The 18155-nt window shown below is 42.7% G+C and overlaps 1 protein-coding gene across 2 annotated transcripts in view; it reads left to right on the forward strand.

The window, feature by feature from the left end:
* ANKRD42 (ankyrin repeat domain 42) overlaps nt 1–18155 on the forward strand; it is a 73007-nt gene that overhangs the window by 53055 nt on the left and 1797 nt on the right. For both annotated transcript variants that reach the window (XM_033947709.1, XM_033947708.1), the window contains 3 exons: nt 1168–1337; nt 2339–2465; nt 15738–15879. In XM_033947709.1, the coding sequence (XP_033803600.1) occupies nt 1168–1337; nt 2339–2465; nt 15738–15879 (439 nt within the window). The remainder of the gene's footprint in view (nt 1–1167; nt 1338–2338; nt 2466–15737; nt 15880–18155) is intronic.

Below are 18155 nucleotides of genomic sequence, written 5' to 3' on the forward strand. Positions count from 1 at the left end.
GAAGAAGAAAAATCCTACTATTTATTCATTGCAATATTTTGTCAATGGCCCCCATATTTTTATAAATTTAGTATATGTCCCTCTTTGTATTGCTATTGCTCTTTCCATTTTGAATATATGACATATTGTATTCCACCAAAATGTATAATTTAGGTTACTATAATTCTTCCAATTGTTGGTTATATGTTGAATGGCAACCCCTGTCATGACTAATAAAAGCTTGTTATTTTCTGGTGAAATTTGACTTTTTTTTCTCATCATCATTCCAAATAACACTGTATCATATGATATTGCTATATGATTTTCCATCAATTTATTAATTTGTGGCCAAATTGCATTCCAAAAACTTTTAATGTAGGGACAATGATACAGTAAGTGATCTAACGTCCCTGGTTCCAGATTACAGTGCCAGCATTTATTGGACTTAGAACTATCTAATTTTTGTAAACGTGTAGGGGTCCAAAAAGCTCTATGTAATAAAAAGAACCAAGTTTGTCTCATAGATGCTGACACTGTACATCTCATTCTCCAAGACCAAATTAGTGGCCATTGAGATGCATTAATTTGATGCTTAATCTCAATGCTCCAAATATCTCTTAGACCATTTTTTGGTTTTTTATTCAAATATCCAGATATTAATTTATACCACAATGCGGCTTGATGTCCTAGGAAGTCTGCTTGAAAACATAAGAACTTTAAACTATATTGATTATTCAATGTTTTCCATTCAGGGAACCCAACCTGAATGGCCTGCTTCAATTGCAACCATTTAAAACTTTGTGTTTTACTAAGACCAAATCTATGTTGCAATTGTGAAAATTCCAGCAGTTCATATGGAAAGAAGAAGGATTTAAATATCTTGGCATTCAAGTTAAAAATACAATTGAAGATACCGTAAAAGATAATGAAAAAATTATATTAAAAAAAGTTACGGAGTTGTGTGAGCAATGGAACCCTTTACATATTTCTTGGTGGGGGAGAGTTCAAACTATTAAAATGATGATGTTGCCTTTAGTTTGTTACCAAATGAGTATGATACCTGTTTATTAGAAATTCCAAACTTTCAAAGCTGATCCCAGTTCCCATATATTACAAAATCAAATTGGGCAGTGTGAAGCCATGAAGAGTACCAGCTGCCCTATATTAACAGTTGTTCATGTTCTGCAGGTTCGCACAGCTGGCAGCCGTAAAGCTCTTGGGTGGCTCTGAAGAAGATGAGTCAGATGAAGAATTAGGTGATGACGATCCAAAGTTCTTTGAAAGACATGGTGTGGAAGGGAGCACAGATAACAAAGATGATTTACATTTGAGTGCTCTGGAAAAAAAGGAGGCTCGGAGTAGGTATTATTTTCACCCTTTTTATCTTTATTTTAGTATAATTTAGGTCTTCACTTACTACTACTACTATTACTTATCACTTATATAGTGCTGAAAGGCGTACACAGCACTGTACATTTTGACATTTATAGACAGTTCCTGCTTGGAAGAGCTTACAGTGTAACTTGGACAGACAGACATGACATATAAAGTTGGGAATGCAGAGCCCAAGGTGAGAGGAGTTAGGAGTCTTAAAAAATAAATTTTCTCTAGCACACAGGGCAATACAGACTCTGGTTAAAAAGTGGAGAGCAAACATTGCCAATACTAAATTTTGTTGGCATTACAATCAAAATGATGGCACTTTAGCACATAAAGAACTTGAGTATGCACAGATGCTCAAGGCCTAGTCCGGGAAGAGGCAGGATCTTCGGGCACTGGCACCTCATGTGGGTTGGTGGTGTGTGCCGGTGCCACATTGGGGGTAAGTCTTCAGTTTGGGCAGGCGGGGGGTTCACGCAGGGGGGTGAGCGTTCGTGAGGGGAGCGATGCCGGTTCACTGGGGGTGGCGTTTGCAGGCGGGGGGACTTGCAAATCAAGTCAATGCTCGGTTTGTGAGTCACGATTTGCGAAAATGTTTTGCTCGTCTTGCAAAACACTCGCAAACTGCGGTACTCATAAACCGAGGTTTGACTGTACTTTAAATTGGGTTAAGTGGTATATAAGTGGGTGACCTTGGTATAGTTTTTCTGAATTATTCAGGACTTTGGATTCACCCTAAGTCCAGTGATTGTCCCCAGTCTATTGTTTGGGTATCCTGTTTTGACCACACGTTTTCAAATGGCAACACTGGTTTTGTAGTGCTGGTACTCTGGTGGGAATGCTGATCATTAAGGGCCTTACCCATAGCTGCTGTACAAAATAATGAAGATCCTGAGACGCCTACTATTATGTCTGGTGTGCTTTGGCATTGTGCTACAGTATTACTTCTGTCTTGTTATAACAACAATCTGTTTTACAGTAAGGGCATATAAAAAGATTGGAGATCTTACAAGACTTCTGGAAATTGCCAAAAGCAATTATGGACAGCTAGGAGGGATAATGGAAGAAGATATCAAGAAGAAGAAGGAAGAAAAAGATTCTGAAAGGTAACTTTTGTAAAGCATATTTTCTTCTTTGAACTTAACCTATCTATTTTAATCATCTGCAAATATGTGGCCAAAAGGCTGTTACAATATGGCTTAAGTCATTATAAATGGAAACTGCATTGCTATATTATGCTTATTTTTTTTAAACGGTCTTTTAACATCATAGAGGTGCTTTTTTGATATAGAGTAGGGGAGCGGCCTAGTGGTTGGAGCAGCTTGAGGTTGCGAGTTTGATTCCCACTGCAGCTCCTTGTGACTCTGGGCAAATCACGTAACGCTTCATTGCCCCAGGTCCAAAATAAGTACCTGTCTAAAATATATAAACCACTTTGATTATAACCACACAGAAAAAGCGGTATATAAGTCCCATCCCCTTTAAATCCAAATTGAGACTTTTGTTGGTAGGTGGCAAGGGCTCATTCACTAATGACCACACACTAATCAGCAAGAGGCAATGTAGCTCTGCTAACCAGTTAGCACAGAGCATGCCCATTCTCTGTTCTCAGACCCACCCCCAGCATTAAAATTGAAATGTTATTTTTTTAGTGGATGGGTAGCATATGCCGATCTCAAACTTAGGCTCTGTGCCCTGCAGTAATGAATTTTTAACTGTGGCAAATATGTGTTTGTGCTTACCAATTCTTAGTAAAAGGACCCCTAATTATTTTGATTTATTCTATGTAGTGTTGATTATGTAATTTTTTAAAAATCTTTATTCATTTTTAAATCTAACAAGTGCACAAAAATATATCATACAAGTAATTCCAATATAGCACTATCATATCTAACACATAAGATCTAATAGTGTAAAAAACAAAAAAAAAAACACCCACTTACCCACCCACCCTTCATCACATTTTCAACTAAAATAGTGTACTATATTATATAACATATGATAACATATCTTATTAACTTACACTCCATATCCACTCTCCCCCTTGAGTGTGCTAAATAGATCTAAAAAAGAAAAGAAAAGAATTGATGTGTATTCATCACAATACTTTGTCAATGGCCCCCATATCTTTACAAAGTTATTATGTGTCCCTTTTTGTATCGCTATTGCTCTTTCCATCTTAAAAATATGGCATAACGAATTCCACCAGAATGTGTAATTAAGATTCTTGTAATTTCTCCAATTATTGGTAATATGTTGAATGGCAACCCCTGTCATAATTAATAAAAGTTTGTTGTTGTGTGATGATATTTGACTCTTTTTTTCTCAAAACCATTCCAAATAAAACAGTATCATAGGAAAGTGCAACATGGTTTTCCAATAACGAGTTTACTTGAATTCAGGCCAGACTGAATTCCAAAATAACTTATTATTGGGACAATAACAAAGTAGATGATCTAATGTCCCTGGTTCCAGATTACAGTGCCAGCATTTATTGGACTTAGAGCTATCTAATTTTTGTAAACAAACAGGGGTCCAAAACGTTCTATGCAACAAAAAGAACCAAGTTTGCCTCATAGATGCTGACACTGTAGATTTCATCCTCCAAGACCAAATTTGTGGCCTTTGAGATGCAGAAATCTGATGTGGTTGATTATGTAATTTAAAAAATATGTATGTGTTAGGGTGGTCCAAAAAAAAAAACCGAGTTCATGCGACATGACCTCCACATGTCTATTTTTGTTCTTTGTCTGGCCACTGTTAATTGTGCCAAATGATAAGCCTTTTGGTGAACATTAAGGGCCTGTTTTACAAAACCGCGCGGCAACAGGTCTGAAGCCCTTTAAATTTCTATGGGCTTCGGGGTCGGTACCGTGCTGCAGCCACTAGCGCGGCTTTGTAAAACAGGCCCTTAGAGGTCGCTCAATGATTTTTAATTTAATAAATAAAATAGAAGTACAGAATTTATATTAAGGGCCTCTTCTATCAAACTGTGCCAGCAATTTTTAGCACAGAGCCGTGCTGAATGGCCCGCGCTGCTCCCGACGCTTGTAGGAAGAGGCCTTAAATTTCCATCTAAACCTGAATTGTGAGCAAATGCACATAGAAAGAAGTTAAAACACCTACTGTGTTATTACAGCTGAAAATAGGTTTCTTGGCCTAATGATTTGTTATGTATTCTTCAATGTTCAGTGATGACTGGTAACTAATGTCATTATTCCACAATAAATATAAAATGTCTATTATGTACAAATGCTGAATGGTAGTCCTACATTCGGTCAGTATTCATCAATATGGCTTTGGGGCAAGTTGGATAGGTCTTTCTGTGTTGAGCAACAAAGTGAAGGAGTTGCTGCTTCTGTACCAGCGACAAATGTGACATCCCTGTCTGGCAAATTAACATGATCTAAAGCTCCGGCAACTTCAGGATGTGCAAGGATGTTCACCTTTGGCCGTTTTGCCCGAGAACAAGAATAGGGGGTTCTGCTAACTTCAAAATCAGCATCTAACTTTGAAGAGCTGTCAGAGTCAACTTCAGCAATATTCTTGGAATCATCCACAAGTCAGAGTGAGAGACGTAGTAGTTGGCTGTGTAGAACTACTGACAATGTCATTTTTTGCCTGTATTTTGGCTGCAAATTTACTAAATTTTTCTTCATGTGCTCTTTTTATCCTTCTTCTTTGCAAGTACAGTATCAATGTTGCATGATAAAACATCTTGCCTCTGCATGATTAGAAATTGTCTGTCTTCTTCGATTTTCATTGTGACTAATGCATCACTGGTAGCAACATCAAAAAGATGGATGAGACATTCTTTGAAGGCTTCTTTAATCACCCGATCATGTTCGTTGCATCTGGGCTGGTTCTTTTTTAGCTTCTCATATTCATCATAAAGCTTCATCAATATGCGAATCCCTGATGAGCTGCCTCTTTCAAAGCAGCCTTTTTGACAGTGTGTAATAACATCATCAATCGAAGAACATCCCCATTGGTTGGAAGATGTGAACTGGACAGTTCATCACTACCCTTCCCTAGCAGCCATACTTCAGCACTGCTTCTAGTCTTTGACATTCTTACGTCTTAGTTTTTATGCTAAAATGTGACATCAACTCAGTTTTCAACTACCCGTTTATCACTAAACTAACTTTCTGCACTAATAGTACTAAGTTGTCAATAACAGCTTCAAAGAATAGCTATTTAGTATCCAACTGATATTAAATAAGTAACAGTTTCTGTCCACATTGTTATGAATACAGGCAGTTCCAGAATTAAGAAAGTTTGACTTACGTTGGACTTGTACTTACGAACGGCAGTCAGGGAGGCCAAACTTCGAGTAGAAGAAAATTTAGCGAAGAACCTCAAAAAGGGAGACAAATCCTTCTTCAGGTACATTAGCGACAGGAAAAGAAACACAGACGGGATAGTACGCCTAAAAAAACAGATGGGAAGTACGTGGAATCAGATTCCGAAAAAGCTGAACTTCTGAATGAATACTTCTGCTCAGTCTTCACCAGCGAGGCACCAGGTCATGGTCCACACTTACAGACAAAGCAAAGAGTGGAAGACCCGTTTTGGAATTTCAAGTTCACACCCGGAGACATCTACTGCGAACTGACAACACTCAAGGTGAATAAAGCCATGGGACCGGACAATCTACACCCCAGAGGACTCATGGAGTTGTGTGATGTCCTGGCGGAACCGCTATCCGTACTCTTCAATCTCTCCCTCAGTACGGGGAGAGTACCCATGGACTGGAAAACGGCTAACGTCGTTCCACTACACAAAAAAGGTTGCAGAGAGGAGGCTGCGAATTACACACCAGTGAGTCTAACATCAATAGTGTGTAAACTCATGGAAACACTAATCAAAAGAAAAATAGACACGATCCTGGATGAGGAGAATCTACGGGATCCCAGTCAACATGGATTCACCAAGGGTAGGTCCTGCCAATCCAATCTCATCAGCTTCTTTGACTGGGTAACAAGGAAGCTGGACTTGGAAGAATCCCTAGACGTAGTGTACCTAGACTTCAGTAAAGCATTCGATAGCGTCCCTCACCGTAGGCTGTTGAGCAAGATGAAATCGTTGGGATTGGGAGAAACGCTAATTGCATGGGTCAAGGATTGGCTAAGTGGTAGACTTCAGAGGGTGGTGGTTAATGGTACCCTCTCTAAAACGTCAGAAGTGACAAGCAGAGTACCGCAGGGCTCAGTCTTGGGCCCTCTACTTTTCAACTTATTCATAGGGGACCTGACTCAGGTGCTTCAAGGTAAAATAACACTATTTGCCGCCGCCGCCAAATTATGTAACATAATGAGCAGCTCCAATTTGCACGATAGTATGACGCAGGACCTGTTTTTGTTGGAACGTTGGTCTTCGACCTGGCAGCTGGGCTTCAACGCCAAGAAATGTAAGGTCATGCACCTCGGCAGTAGAAATCCGTGCAGAACTTACACCTTAAATGGTGAGACCTTAGCTAGGACTGTGACAGACGAGATTTGGGAGTGACTATCAGTGCAGATATGAAAGCTGCCAATCAAGTGGAGAAGGCTTCATCTAAGGCAAGACAAATGTTAGGTTGCATCCGCAGAAGTTTCGTCAGCCGGAAGCCTGAGGTCATCATGCCGTTGTACAGAACCATGGTCAGACCACATCTGGAATACTGTGTGCAATTTTGGAGGCCACATTACCGTAAAGATGTGCTAAGAGCAGATTTGGTTCAGTGGATAGCCACCAGGATGGTCTCGGGGCTCAAGGATCTCTCATATGAAGAGAGGCTGAACAAATTGCGGCTCTACTCTCTCGAGGAACGTAGGGAGAGGGGAAACATGATTGAGACGTTCAAGTATATCACCGGACGTATCGAGGTGGAAGAAGATATTTTCCTTCTCCAAGGACCTTCAGCCACAAGAGGGCATCCGCTTAAACTCAGGGGTGGGAAATTTCATGGCGACACCAGAAAGTATTTCTTCACCGAAAGAGTGATTGATCATTGGAACAAGCTTCCAATACAGGTGATCGAGGCCAACAGCGTGCCAGATTTTAAGGGTAAATGGGATGCCCATGTGGGATCCCTGAGAGGGTGGAGTTAATGGGTCATTTGGATCATTTGGAGCGGGGTCATTTGGAGCGGGGTCTCTAGAGCAGACTTAGGGGGTGGGTCTGTAGAGTGTGCAGACTTGATGGGCTATGGCCCTTCTCTGCTGTCATTTTTCTATGTTTTTTTTTTCTATGAACCGGGGTCCTGGCTCTTACTTTCTATGCCAAAGCGTCCCTTCTTCCTCCCTTCCTTGTCCCCAACGCGCCCCTCGTCATCCTTCCCTTCATTCTGCGTCCCAAATTTGTACCTCCCTCTCACGGGTGTTTACCTCCTCTGGCCAGCTCCTTCCTCCCAGCCGCAAAGAGGGAAGTCTTCCGGGTTAGATGTGGGTTGCGGCTCTGCAAAGAAAAGTGCGGCTGGGAGGAGGGAGCCAACCTGAGGAGATAAACACTCGTGGGAGGGAGATACAAATTTGGGACGCAGAATGGAGGGAAGGACAGCCAGGGTCGCTTTGGGATATGGGAGGAGGAGGGTCACATTAGGACACAGGGAGAAGCAGGGTCACATTGGGATACAGGGAGGAAGGGAGCTATGGAACCGACTACCCACACAGATCAGGTTGCTAGACTCACTAATGACCTTCAACAGAGCAGTAAAGACCTTCCTCTTCTGCCAATCGGGCCATTAAAAACTGCCTACTCAATATACTTCTCCAAGTACTCTTCGCTATGACCAGTCTGGTCTCTAGAATAAGCTCTATTATTGTCTACTGTAACCTATTTGTTTGCATGTCTAGTCTGTTTTCAAACGATTGTGAATGTCTACTTGTAACCCATTCTGAGCTTCTGGGAGAACGGGATAGAAATCGAAATAAATAAATAAAAAAACTTTGGACACAGGATGGAAGGAAGAAAGAAAAGAGGGAGGGAACATGAACTTGGGACAGAATGGAGGAAGGAGAGCATGAACTTGGAACATAGGACAGAACAATGGAGGGAGTGAGGGAAAGAGATGCTGAGGTAGGGAGGGAATAGAAAGGGAGAATTGTTGAGCATTGTTGAGTGGTCTGAGTGAGAGGGAAAGAGATGGTACAATTGGAGAAATAAAGAAAGTGGTGCATTGTTGGGCATAGGAAGGAAGAGAGAAATATTGGACATGGTGGTGGAGAGTGAACAGTGGGACGGATGAAGAACAAAAGTAAGTGTAAACCTTCTTTCTATTTAAACTACTGTACTTTATTTTGAGGACTTGGAGAGGGTACTTGGAGAGACCTCCCAGAAAAGAGACTTGGTATTTATGATCGACAAGTCGATGAAGCCATCCACACAATGTGTGGCGGTGGCGAAAAGGGCGAATAGAATGCTAGGAATGATAAAGAAGGGGATCATGAACAGATCAGAGAAGGTTATCATGCCGCTGTACCGGGCCTTGGTGCGCCCTCACCTGGAGTACTGCGTTCAGCACTGGTCGCCATACATGAAGAAGGATGCGGTACTACTTGAAAGGGTCCAGAGAAGAGCGACTAAGATGGTTAAGGGGCTGGAGTTGTTGACATACAGCGAAAGATTAGAGAAACTGGGCCTCTTCTCTCTCGAACAGAGGAGATTGAGAGGAGACATGATCGAAACATTCAAGGTACTGAAGGGAATAGACTTAGTAGATAAGGACAGGTTGTTCACCCTCTCCAAGGTAGGGAGAACGAGAGGGCACTTTCTAAAATTGAAAGGGGATAGATTCCGTACAAATGTAAGGAAGTTCATGGTAGAAATCTGGAACACTCTTCCGGAGGCCGATATAGGGGAAAACACCCTCCAGGGATTCAAGACAAAGTTAGACAAGTTCTTGCTGAACCAGAACGTACGCAGGTAGGGCTAGTCTCAGTTTGGGCGCTGGTCTTTGACCAAAGGCTGCCCCGTGAGCGGACTGCTGGGCACAATGGACCACTGGTCTGACCCAACAGTGGCAATTCTTATGTTCTTATGACTGTTTCTTTAATATTTAATGCATGTAGGGAAAAAGAACCCGATGTTCACTTACAAAATGGGGGGATCACTGCTAGGGGTGAGTAACCTTGAAAGAGACCTGGGAGTGATGGTAGACACATCATTGAAGGCGTTGGTGCAGTGCGCCACAGCCTCAAGGAAGGCGAACAGAATGTTGGGCATCATTAAGAAGGGTATCACGACCAGGACGAAGGAAGTAATCCTGCCACTGTATCGCGCAATGGTGCGCCCGCATCTGGAGTACTGTGTCCAGTACTGGTCGCCGTACCTCAAGAAGGACATGGCGGTACTTGAGAGAGTCCAGAGAAGAGCAACTAAGCTAATAAAGGGTATGGAAGACCTCTCATATACTGACAGACTGAAGAAGTTGGGGCTTTTCTCCCTGGAAAAGTGGAGACTTAGAGGAGACATGATAGAAACTTTCAAGATCATGAAGGGCATAGAAAAAGTAGACAGGGACAGATTTTTCAAATTACGGGGAACCACTAGTACAAGGGGGCACTCAGAGAAATTGAAAGGGGAAAGGTTTAGAACAAACGCCAGGAAGTTCTTTTTCACCCAGAGGGTGGTGGATACATGGAACGCGCTACCGGAGGATGTGATAAGCAGAAGCACGCTACAGGGCTTCAAAGAGGGTCTGGACAGGTACCTGGGGGAAAAGGGATTGAGGGGTACAGATAGGAGTAGAGGTAGGTAATAGGGATAGGATTAGAGGCAGTTACAAATGTAATCATGGACACTGTTCAGGCAATTAGGCCTGATGGGCCGCCGCAGGAGCGGACCGCTGGGCAGGATGGACCTCTGGTCTGACTCAGCGGAGGCAACTTCTTATGTTCTTTTCATAGAATCCAAGTTACATACAAATTCAGCTTAAGAACGGTTTAAAAAACAGAACTTGTTCTTAACCCGAGGACTACCTGTAGCCAGCTGCATTATGAGGATATTGTAGGACCATGATTGACCTCTAAATTTGTCCCTAAATACTTAAAATTTTAGCCATATCTTATCTATATGAAGTAGAACATATTCAGACTTGTGGGAGGCATGCTCTGATAAGGTTGAATTTTTACCATAATCTTATGGACCACCCTACAGTTTTTCCTTAGATTTTACCTGAGCCTATCATCACTTAACTTTATTCCATGACCTCTCACCCTGCAGTTTCCTTTCAGTTGAAAGAGACTGGCCTTTGCCTATTTATGCCACATAGATACTTAAACGTCTCTATCATATCTCCCCTCTCCCACCTTTCCTACAAAGTATACATATTGCGATCTTTAAGTCTGTCCCCATTTTCCTTATGATAACCACCAACCATTTTGGTAGCCTTCCTCTGGACCGATTCCATCTTGTTTATACCTTTCTGAAGGTGCGGTCTCTAGAATTGTACACAATATTCTAAGGCCCTGATGCATAAAAGGTTTCCTTGCAAGTAAGACTGGAACCGGCAGGGGGGAATCCTCCCTCCTCCCAAAGAAATCCCTGGTACTCTAGTGGACTGGCTCCCCATCACTCCTCAAGGAGCTGGCCCTCATCAAAGGAACCAGTGAAGAGGGCGACCTGCAATCAAATGGCTGGACATATTGAAAACAACCATGGGGATGACGCTGGAGGACCTTACCAGACTAGCACAAAAACGATCTGTTGCTAGGACTCAAAAAAGAGTCGATGGCACCTAACTGCAGCAACTAATTAAATCTGACATAAGAACATAAGCAGTTGCCTCCGCTGAGTCAGACCAGAGATCCATCTCGCCCAGCGGTCCGCTCCCGCGGCGGCCCATCAGGCCCATTGCCTGAGCAGTGGTCCTTGATTATTTTTATAATCTATCTCTACTCCTATCCCTATCCTTAATTCTTATCTGTACCCCTCAATTCCCTTGTTCTCTAGGAACCTATCCAAACCTTCTTTGAAGCCATGTAACTTGTTCTGGCCTATCACAGCTTCTGGAAGTGCGTTCCACATATCCACCACCCTCTGGGTGAAAAAGTACTTCCTAGCGTTTGTTCTAAACCTGTCCCCTTTCAATTTCTCCGAGTGACCCCTTGTACTTGTGCTTCCCCATAATCTGAAAAATCTGTCCCTGTCCACTTTTTCTATGCCTTTCAGGATCTTGAAGGTTTCGATCATGTCTCCTCTAAGTCTCCGCTTCTCAAGGGAGAATAGCCCCAGCTTTTTTAGCCTGTCAGTATATGAGAGGTTTTCCATACCCTTTATCATTTATTCATAGGAGATTTGACCCAAGGACTTAGAGGAAAAGTATCACTGTTTGCCGACGATGCCAAACTATGCAACATAGTTGGCAAAAGCAGTGTGCCTGACTTTATGACGCAGGACCTAAGACAGCTTGAACAGTGGTCATCAACTTGGCAGCTGGGCTTCAATGCTAAAAAATGTAAAGTAATGCACCTAGGCAAAAAAAATCCACACAGAACTTACACACTAAATGGTGAAACCTTGTCCAGGACCACGGTGGAACGTGATTTAGGAGTGATCATTAGCGACGATATGAAGGCTGCCAATCAAGTAGAGAAGGCATCGTCCAAGGCAAGACAAATGATGGGCTGTATCCGTAGGGGTTTTGTCAGCAGAAAACCTGAAGTCATAATGCCGCTGTACAGATCCATGGTGAGACCTCATCTCGAGTATTGTGTTCAATTCTGGAGACCACACTACCGAAAAGATGTGTTGAGAATTGAGTCGGTTCAGCGAATGGCTACCAGGATGGTTTTGGGGCTCAGGGAACTCACGTATGAAGAAAGGTTAAAAAGACTGCGGATGTACTCACTGGAGGAGCGAAGAGAGAGAGGGGACATGATTGAGACCTTTAAGTATATTACTGGGCGTATAGAGGTGAAAGATGATATCTTCAGTCTTACAGGGCCCTCAGTAACCAGAGGACACTCGCTGAAAATCAGGGGAGGGAAATTTCAGGGTGATGCGAGGAAGTACTTCTTCACTGAAAGGGTGGTAGATCATTGGAACGAGCTGCCTCAGAGGGTGATTGAGGCCAGCAGCGTGTTAGATTTCAAGAGAAAATGGGATATTCATGTGGGATCTCTAGGAGAGTAAGAATCAGGGAGTGGGTCATTGGTATGGGCAGACTCGATGGGCTATAGCCCTTTTCTGCCGTCAATTTCTATGTTTCTATGTTTCTATGTTTCTATCAGTTTAGTTGCTCTTCTCTGGACTCCCTCGAGTACTGCCATGTCTTTCTTGAGGTGCGGTGACCAATACTGGACACAGTACTCCAGATGTGGGCGCACCATTGCGCGATAAAGTGGCAGGATGACTTCCTTTGTCCTGGCCGTGATGCCCTTCTTAATGATTCCAAGCATTTTGTTTGCTTTCCTTGAGGCTGTGGCGCATTGTGCCGATGCCTTCAGTGTTGTATCAACCATTACCCCCAGGTCTCTTTCAAGGTTACTTACCCCCAGCAGTGATCCCCCCATTTTGTAGCTGAACATCGGGTTCTTTTTTCCTACATGCATGACCTTACACTTCCCTATGTTAAAACTCATTTGCCACTTATTGGCCCACTCTTCCAGTGTCGTCAGATCCTTTTGGAGATTTTCGCAGTCTTCTCCACTTCTGTCTGTGGAGAAGGCGTATATATCGCTCCAATGTAAATACATTTTTCATTCCCTCTTTCCAGATTGACCTACTGTAGATCCACTCCTCCTCGTTTTCTTCTCACCCTGCCTTTTCTGAACAGATTATAGTCCGGTATAACCATATGCCAGACATGGTTTTCCGTGAACCACATCTCTGTGAATGCCACTAAATCCAACTCGGCCTCTGACACCACAACCTCTAGATCCAGAATCTTGTTTCACATACTTTGAGCAGTTGTATATACTAATTTCCAGACATTGCCCCTTTTTCCCAGTGTAGAGGTATTTAGTGATTCACTTACCCTAGGGGCTTTGATCACCCTGCCCCAATAATTCTAGTTTAAAGCCCTCTTCAGTCTGCCGCTGAAGACATTTTTTTTCCCTTCTTTGAGCTAAAACAGATTAAAATATTGTCATTCAAACAACATACGAATTTAGTAATGTGTCAGAATTTTGCAGTCACTGTGAATGCTCAGTGTTCAGCCCCAGCTTTAACACACATCTTCAGTTGCTTTGGGAAGTTCTTAACAACTTTGTTGATCGGACCCTGTGTCAGGGTGTTTCAGATCATCTGCAGTGCTTCCTTGAGTTTGATGATTGCAGCTTTGGGTGGAGCTTGTGATAGGCCTCCAACATTGCTCCCCAAACAAACATCTACGTCACTAAGATGTCATTAACAGTAAGCTGGTACCCTTTTTTTTTTTTTTTTTCAAATAGTAGTAGTTTTACAGTGCAAACATTTTTTAACGCATGAAAATTGCTGGGTGGTTATATTTAAAAGTTTGTAACTTCACCGTGTTTAAAGATAATCTCTTTCCACTCAGCACTTAAACAGATAACATCAACAAATAAAGCTGTAAAATTTCACTTTGAAATTCTACGTGGTTGCTGACAAAACATCAAAACACCCTAGGTTACTTTTTTTTGCCACACTGTGTGTGTATGTATGTGTGTATATATGTATATACAGTATATATATAGATAGATATATATACTAGTCGTTAAGCCCGTTACATTAACGGGTGCTAGAATATATGTGTGTCTGTCTGTCTGTGTTTCTTTATCTCTCTCTCCTTGGCCGCTGTCTGTGTCCTTCTTCCCCCCCCCAAGCAAAGCTGTCTGCCTCCAGCACACCCCTCCCCCCAAAGCAGCCCCCTTTCCCTCTCTCTCCATGGCTCCTTCTGTTTCCCCCAGCACCCCCCCAAAGCAGCCCCCTTTCCCTCTTCCTGTCTCTCCATGGCCCCTTCTGTCTCCCCTTAGCACACCCCTCCCCCCAAAGCAGCCCCCTTTCCCTCTCCCTCTGGCCCCCTGTATTGATTCCCCTCCCTGCATCCCGGCGTCTTCTGGCCTGCTCCAGGCCGCGATCGTGGTGGCTGGCCCCAGCGAACCTCACAGGTCGCTCCCCAACCCGGAAGCACACTCCCTCCCGACGCAATCCCGTGCGTCAGAGGGAATGTGCCACCGAGGCCGGAAAGCGGCCCGCGAGGCCCGCCAAAGCCGGCCACGATCGCAGGCTGCCCTGAAGAGAAGGAGCAGTGGCAGCAGCAACGGTGAGCGAGGGCGGAAAGGAGGTGCTTGCTTCCGGTTGGTGAGGAGCTTGCTTCGGGTTGGTGAGTGAGGAGAGGAGTGGCCAGAGTGATCCCTGGCCGCGTTCTAAAATGGAACGCGGCCACGGATCAGAAAACATGGCGCCAGGGATCACGATTTTTCAAGAGCGCATGCGCGCTCTAGGGTTTTATATATAGGACACAGTGGTACCTTGGAATCCGAATGCCCCAGAACTCAAACGACTTGGAATCCAAACTTTCCCCCCCCTCCTCCCCTCCTGGAATCTGAACGCTGCTTTGGAATCCAAACTGCAAGCGGTGCTCAGCCCAAAGCTTCCCCCTCTGACACAGCTTCCTGTTTCCGCCTAGGAGGGGAGCTTTGGGCTGAGCACCGCTTGCAATTGCTGATCTTGCTGCCTATGCCGGTGGGGTTCCCTATCTTGCTGTCTTTGCCGGTGTGCGTCCCGATCTTGCTGTCTAAGTTTGTGGGACCAAGGAACGGATTAATCCAGTTTCTATTATTTTCAATGGGGAAAAATTGTCTTGGAATGGATTAAGTTCGGATTCCAAGATACCACTGTACTGTGTGTGTGTATATATATATATATATATACACACACACACACACACAGAGTACTCCCCCGAAATTCACGAGGATTCCGATTACAGGAACACCCGCAAATTTTGATAAATCTCAAATGCGGTTTAGTAGCTGATTGAAGGCAGGAGAGGGCAGCTGGGGCACCGGTGGGGGCTAAAAATCATTCCTAGTATTTTCCAACCGCCTCTTCCTGGTACTAAAGTTAGGCTACACCAAGCTGCTTTGACACGCCAGATAGCATGTCAAAGCAGCTCCTGATTGGTGTAACCATGACTTTAGTACCAGGAAGAGGCGGTCGGAAAATACCGCAAATTACTGAGACTGCGATTCGCAAAACGTGAATTCACGGGGGTTTACTGTACATATATATTCCTCCTTTCTCAATAATTTCATGCTAATCTCCACTTGCATTTGAGTAAGTTGCAGTGTATCATCATTTGCTCATGTTCATAGAAGAAACTTTTTCTGATAGGACTTTTTAGCAATATACTTTCCATTACCTTTTGGACTCAATTGATCGCTTATGAGATTGTAGAATATCAGCACTGAATTTTCATTGTTTGTGTTTGCTAGAATTATTAAAGAGCTAAAAGACCAACTCGAATATGAACGATTACGGCGAGAGAAACTGGAGAGTCAGCTAGATGATTACCGGGCAGAGATTAGTAACCTCACTGGCTACATAGAGAATCTGCAGACCTCCATTACCTCCTCGGTTGGTACTTGGTTTTGGTTATCATTTGTTACTGTCCAGTAATAGCATATTTAGGCTCCAAAATACAGTAAAACCTTGGTTTACGAGCATAATTCGTTTTGAAAACATGCTTGTAATCCAAAGCACTTGTATATCAAAGCGAATTTCCCCATAGGAAATAATGGAAACTCAGACGATTCGTTCCACAACCCAAAAAATTTAATACAAAATACTATACGTACTTGTATTGCAAGACCTCGCTCATTTAGAACAGTCACTACACTCCTGCAGTGTCTGAGAGAGAAGAGCCATCGGCTCAGTTGTGATGATGTGATGATGTATACTGTATATACTTCTATTGCAAGACCTTGCTTGTATATCAAGTTAAAATTTAAAGAAATGTTTTGCTTGTCTTGCAAAACACTTGCAAACCAAGTTACTTGCAATCCAAGGTTTTACTGTATTAGGTTCTCTAAAGATATTTGAGTTCTCTGCCTACCCACTCAAAGAATCTGGATTTACAGTTGTGCACTTTTGATACTTCTCCATTTATTACTGAGCAACTGTAAATCTAGTTTATTGATTTTTGTGATTTACTGTTCAGTAATAAATGGAGTTGCATCAAAAGAGCAGAACTATAAATTCCATACTAAATGATGGTCAAAAGCCAGACTCTATAGGTGCAAACAGTTCAATTTATCTAGAAAACATTGAGGATGGTTCATTACAATAGATACCGTTATCTTGGCTAGAAAAAGCAAATTAGGATTCGGCCCTTTAAATGCACTGCTAAGGTTAGCTTTAATAATTCTACTTCGGATGCCGTCCCTTATAATTATGGAATCCCCCAGAGATCTTTACTCTCGCCACTTCTTTTCAACATCTTTCTTGCTCCATTAATAACGCTGGCCCAATCTATTGGATTTATCCCATATGCTTATGCGGATGATATCTTCATAATAATAACAGTTTATATACCACAAGGCTGTAAAGTTCTATGCAGTTTACAATAGTGAAAAATACAACCAACTGAATAAAACTAAAAAGGTAGAAGCCAATAACTAAAAAACCCTAAAAAGATCTGATTATTGCATGATAAAATTCTACAAATCAGCTACCTAACAGATATCCAACTTCTATATCCACTTAACACTGAGGATCCAAACGAAATTTGTGATATAAATGGAAAATTAGATCAAATCAACCAATGGCTGAGGCTAAATATGTTAGCCCTTAATGTTGACAAGTCCCAGATTATTCTTTTCCCCTGGAAAGAATATCTGAATCTAACAGAGCCAAAACCTAAGCTTTATAGGTATAGCCTTAAACAATCAAGCAAGATTAGGTAGGATATAGATCACAATGAGCTCCTAGCAGAGCACCATTGTCTATATTGCTACTATTACCAAATTCATTGGGCAAAATAACCTTGTCAGTGACCTTCATGCTCTAAATTCCCCCGCTTGATATGCTTCCATATTTTGCTCCCTGAGGGGCAAAGGTTTTCCTAGAGACATAAGACGCCAGTAGGTCTACACCAGGACACTTAGGGCTCCTTTTACTAAGCTGTGATAGTGTTTTTAGCACACGCTAAACCCGCACTATGCAGCTAGAACTAACGCCAGCTCAATGCGCACACGGCAATTTAGCGCACGCTCAAACCGCTAGCGCAGCTTTGTAAAAGGAGCCCTTAGCCTTGTTAGCGGAATAATAAAAAAAAAATATTAGACAAGTCATATGATTTTGGTGATGTATATAAGGGTAAAACCAGAGATTAAGGAGCATCTGTGGTATTGAAGTGAGAAGGGGAAATGGGAAAATTAAATGAGCCTTCTAGTCATGTCTGTCATATTATCTGCTTCCATATGTTCCTGTCCATTTCTCATTTATTTTTAAACTGTAGCCGCAGTAGAGGCTTGAGATTGAACACTTTTCTCCCCTTGGTGGTGGTTCTCCATGTTGGGGCTGTTTCCTTTTGATGAGATAGTAAAGAAGTCAGTATTGCTCCCCATGCTATACCTATTCTTTGTGTAGCAGATTTTATGTTCAAATGATATTAAATTTCCACATTAAATACACTAAGGCCCTGATTCTGTATAGGATGCCCAGGAGAGGTGTCCTATACAGAATCGGTCCTACACTAGACCCCGATTCTGTAACCGGCGTCCATGGTACAGATGCCGGTTAGAGAATTGGGTTAAATTAGACGCGGCCGATATACTTATGACAGCAAGGGATCTCCCTGCTGCAATATGTATAGCGGCCGCAGTTGCGGCCGCCTGTCCCATCGCTGACAG

This window comes from Geotrypetes seraphini, chromosome 6, assembly GCF_902459505.1.
Source record: "Geotrypetes seraphini chromosome 6, aGeoSer1.1, whole genome shotgun sequence".
NCBI classification, from domain to species: Eukaryota; Metazoa; Chordata; class Amphibia; order Gymnophiona; family Dermophiidae; genus Geotrypetes; species Geotrypetes seraphini.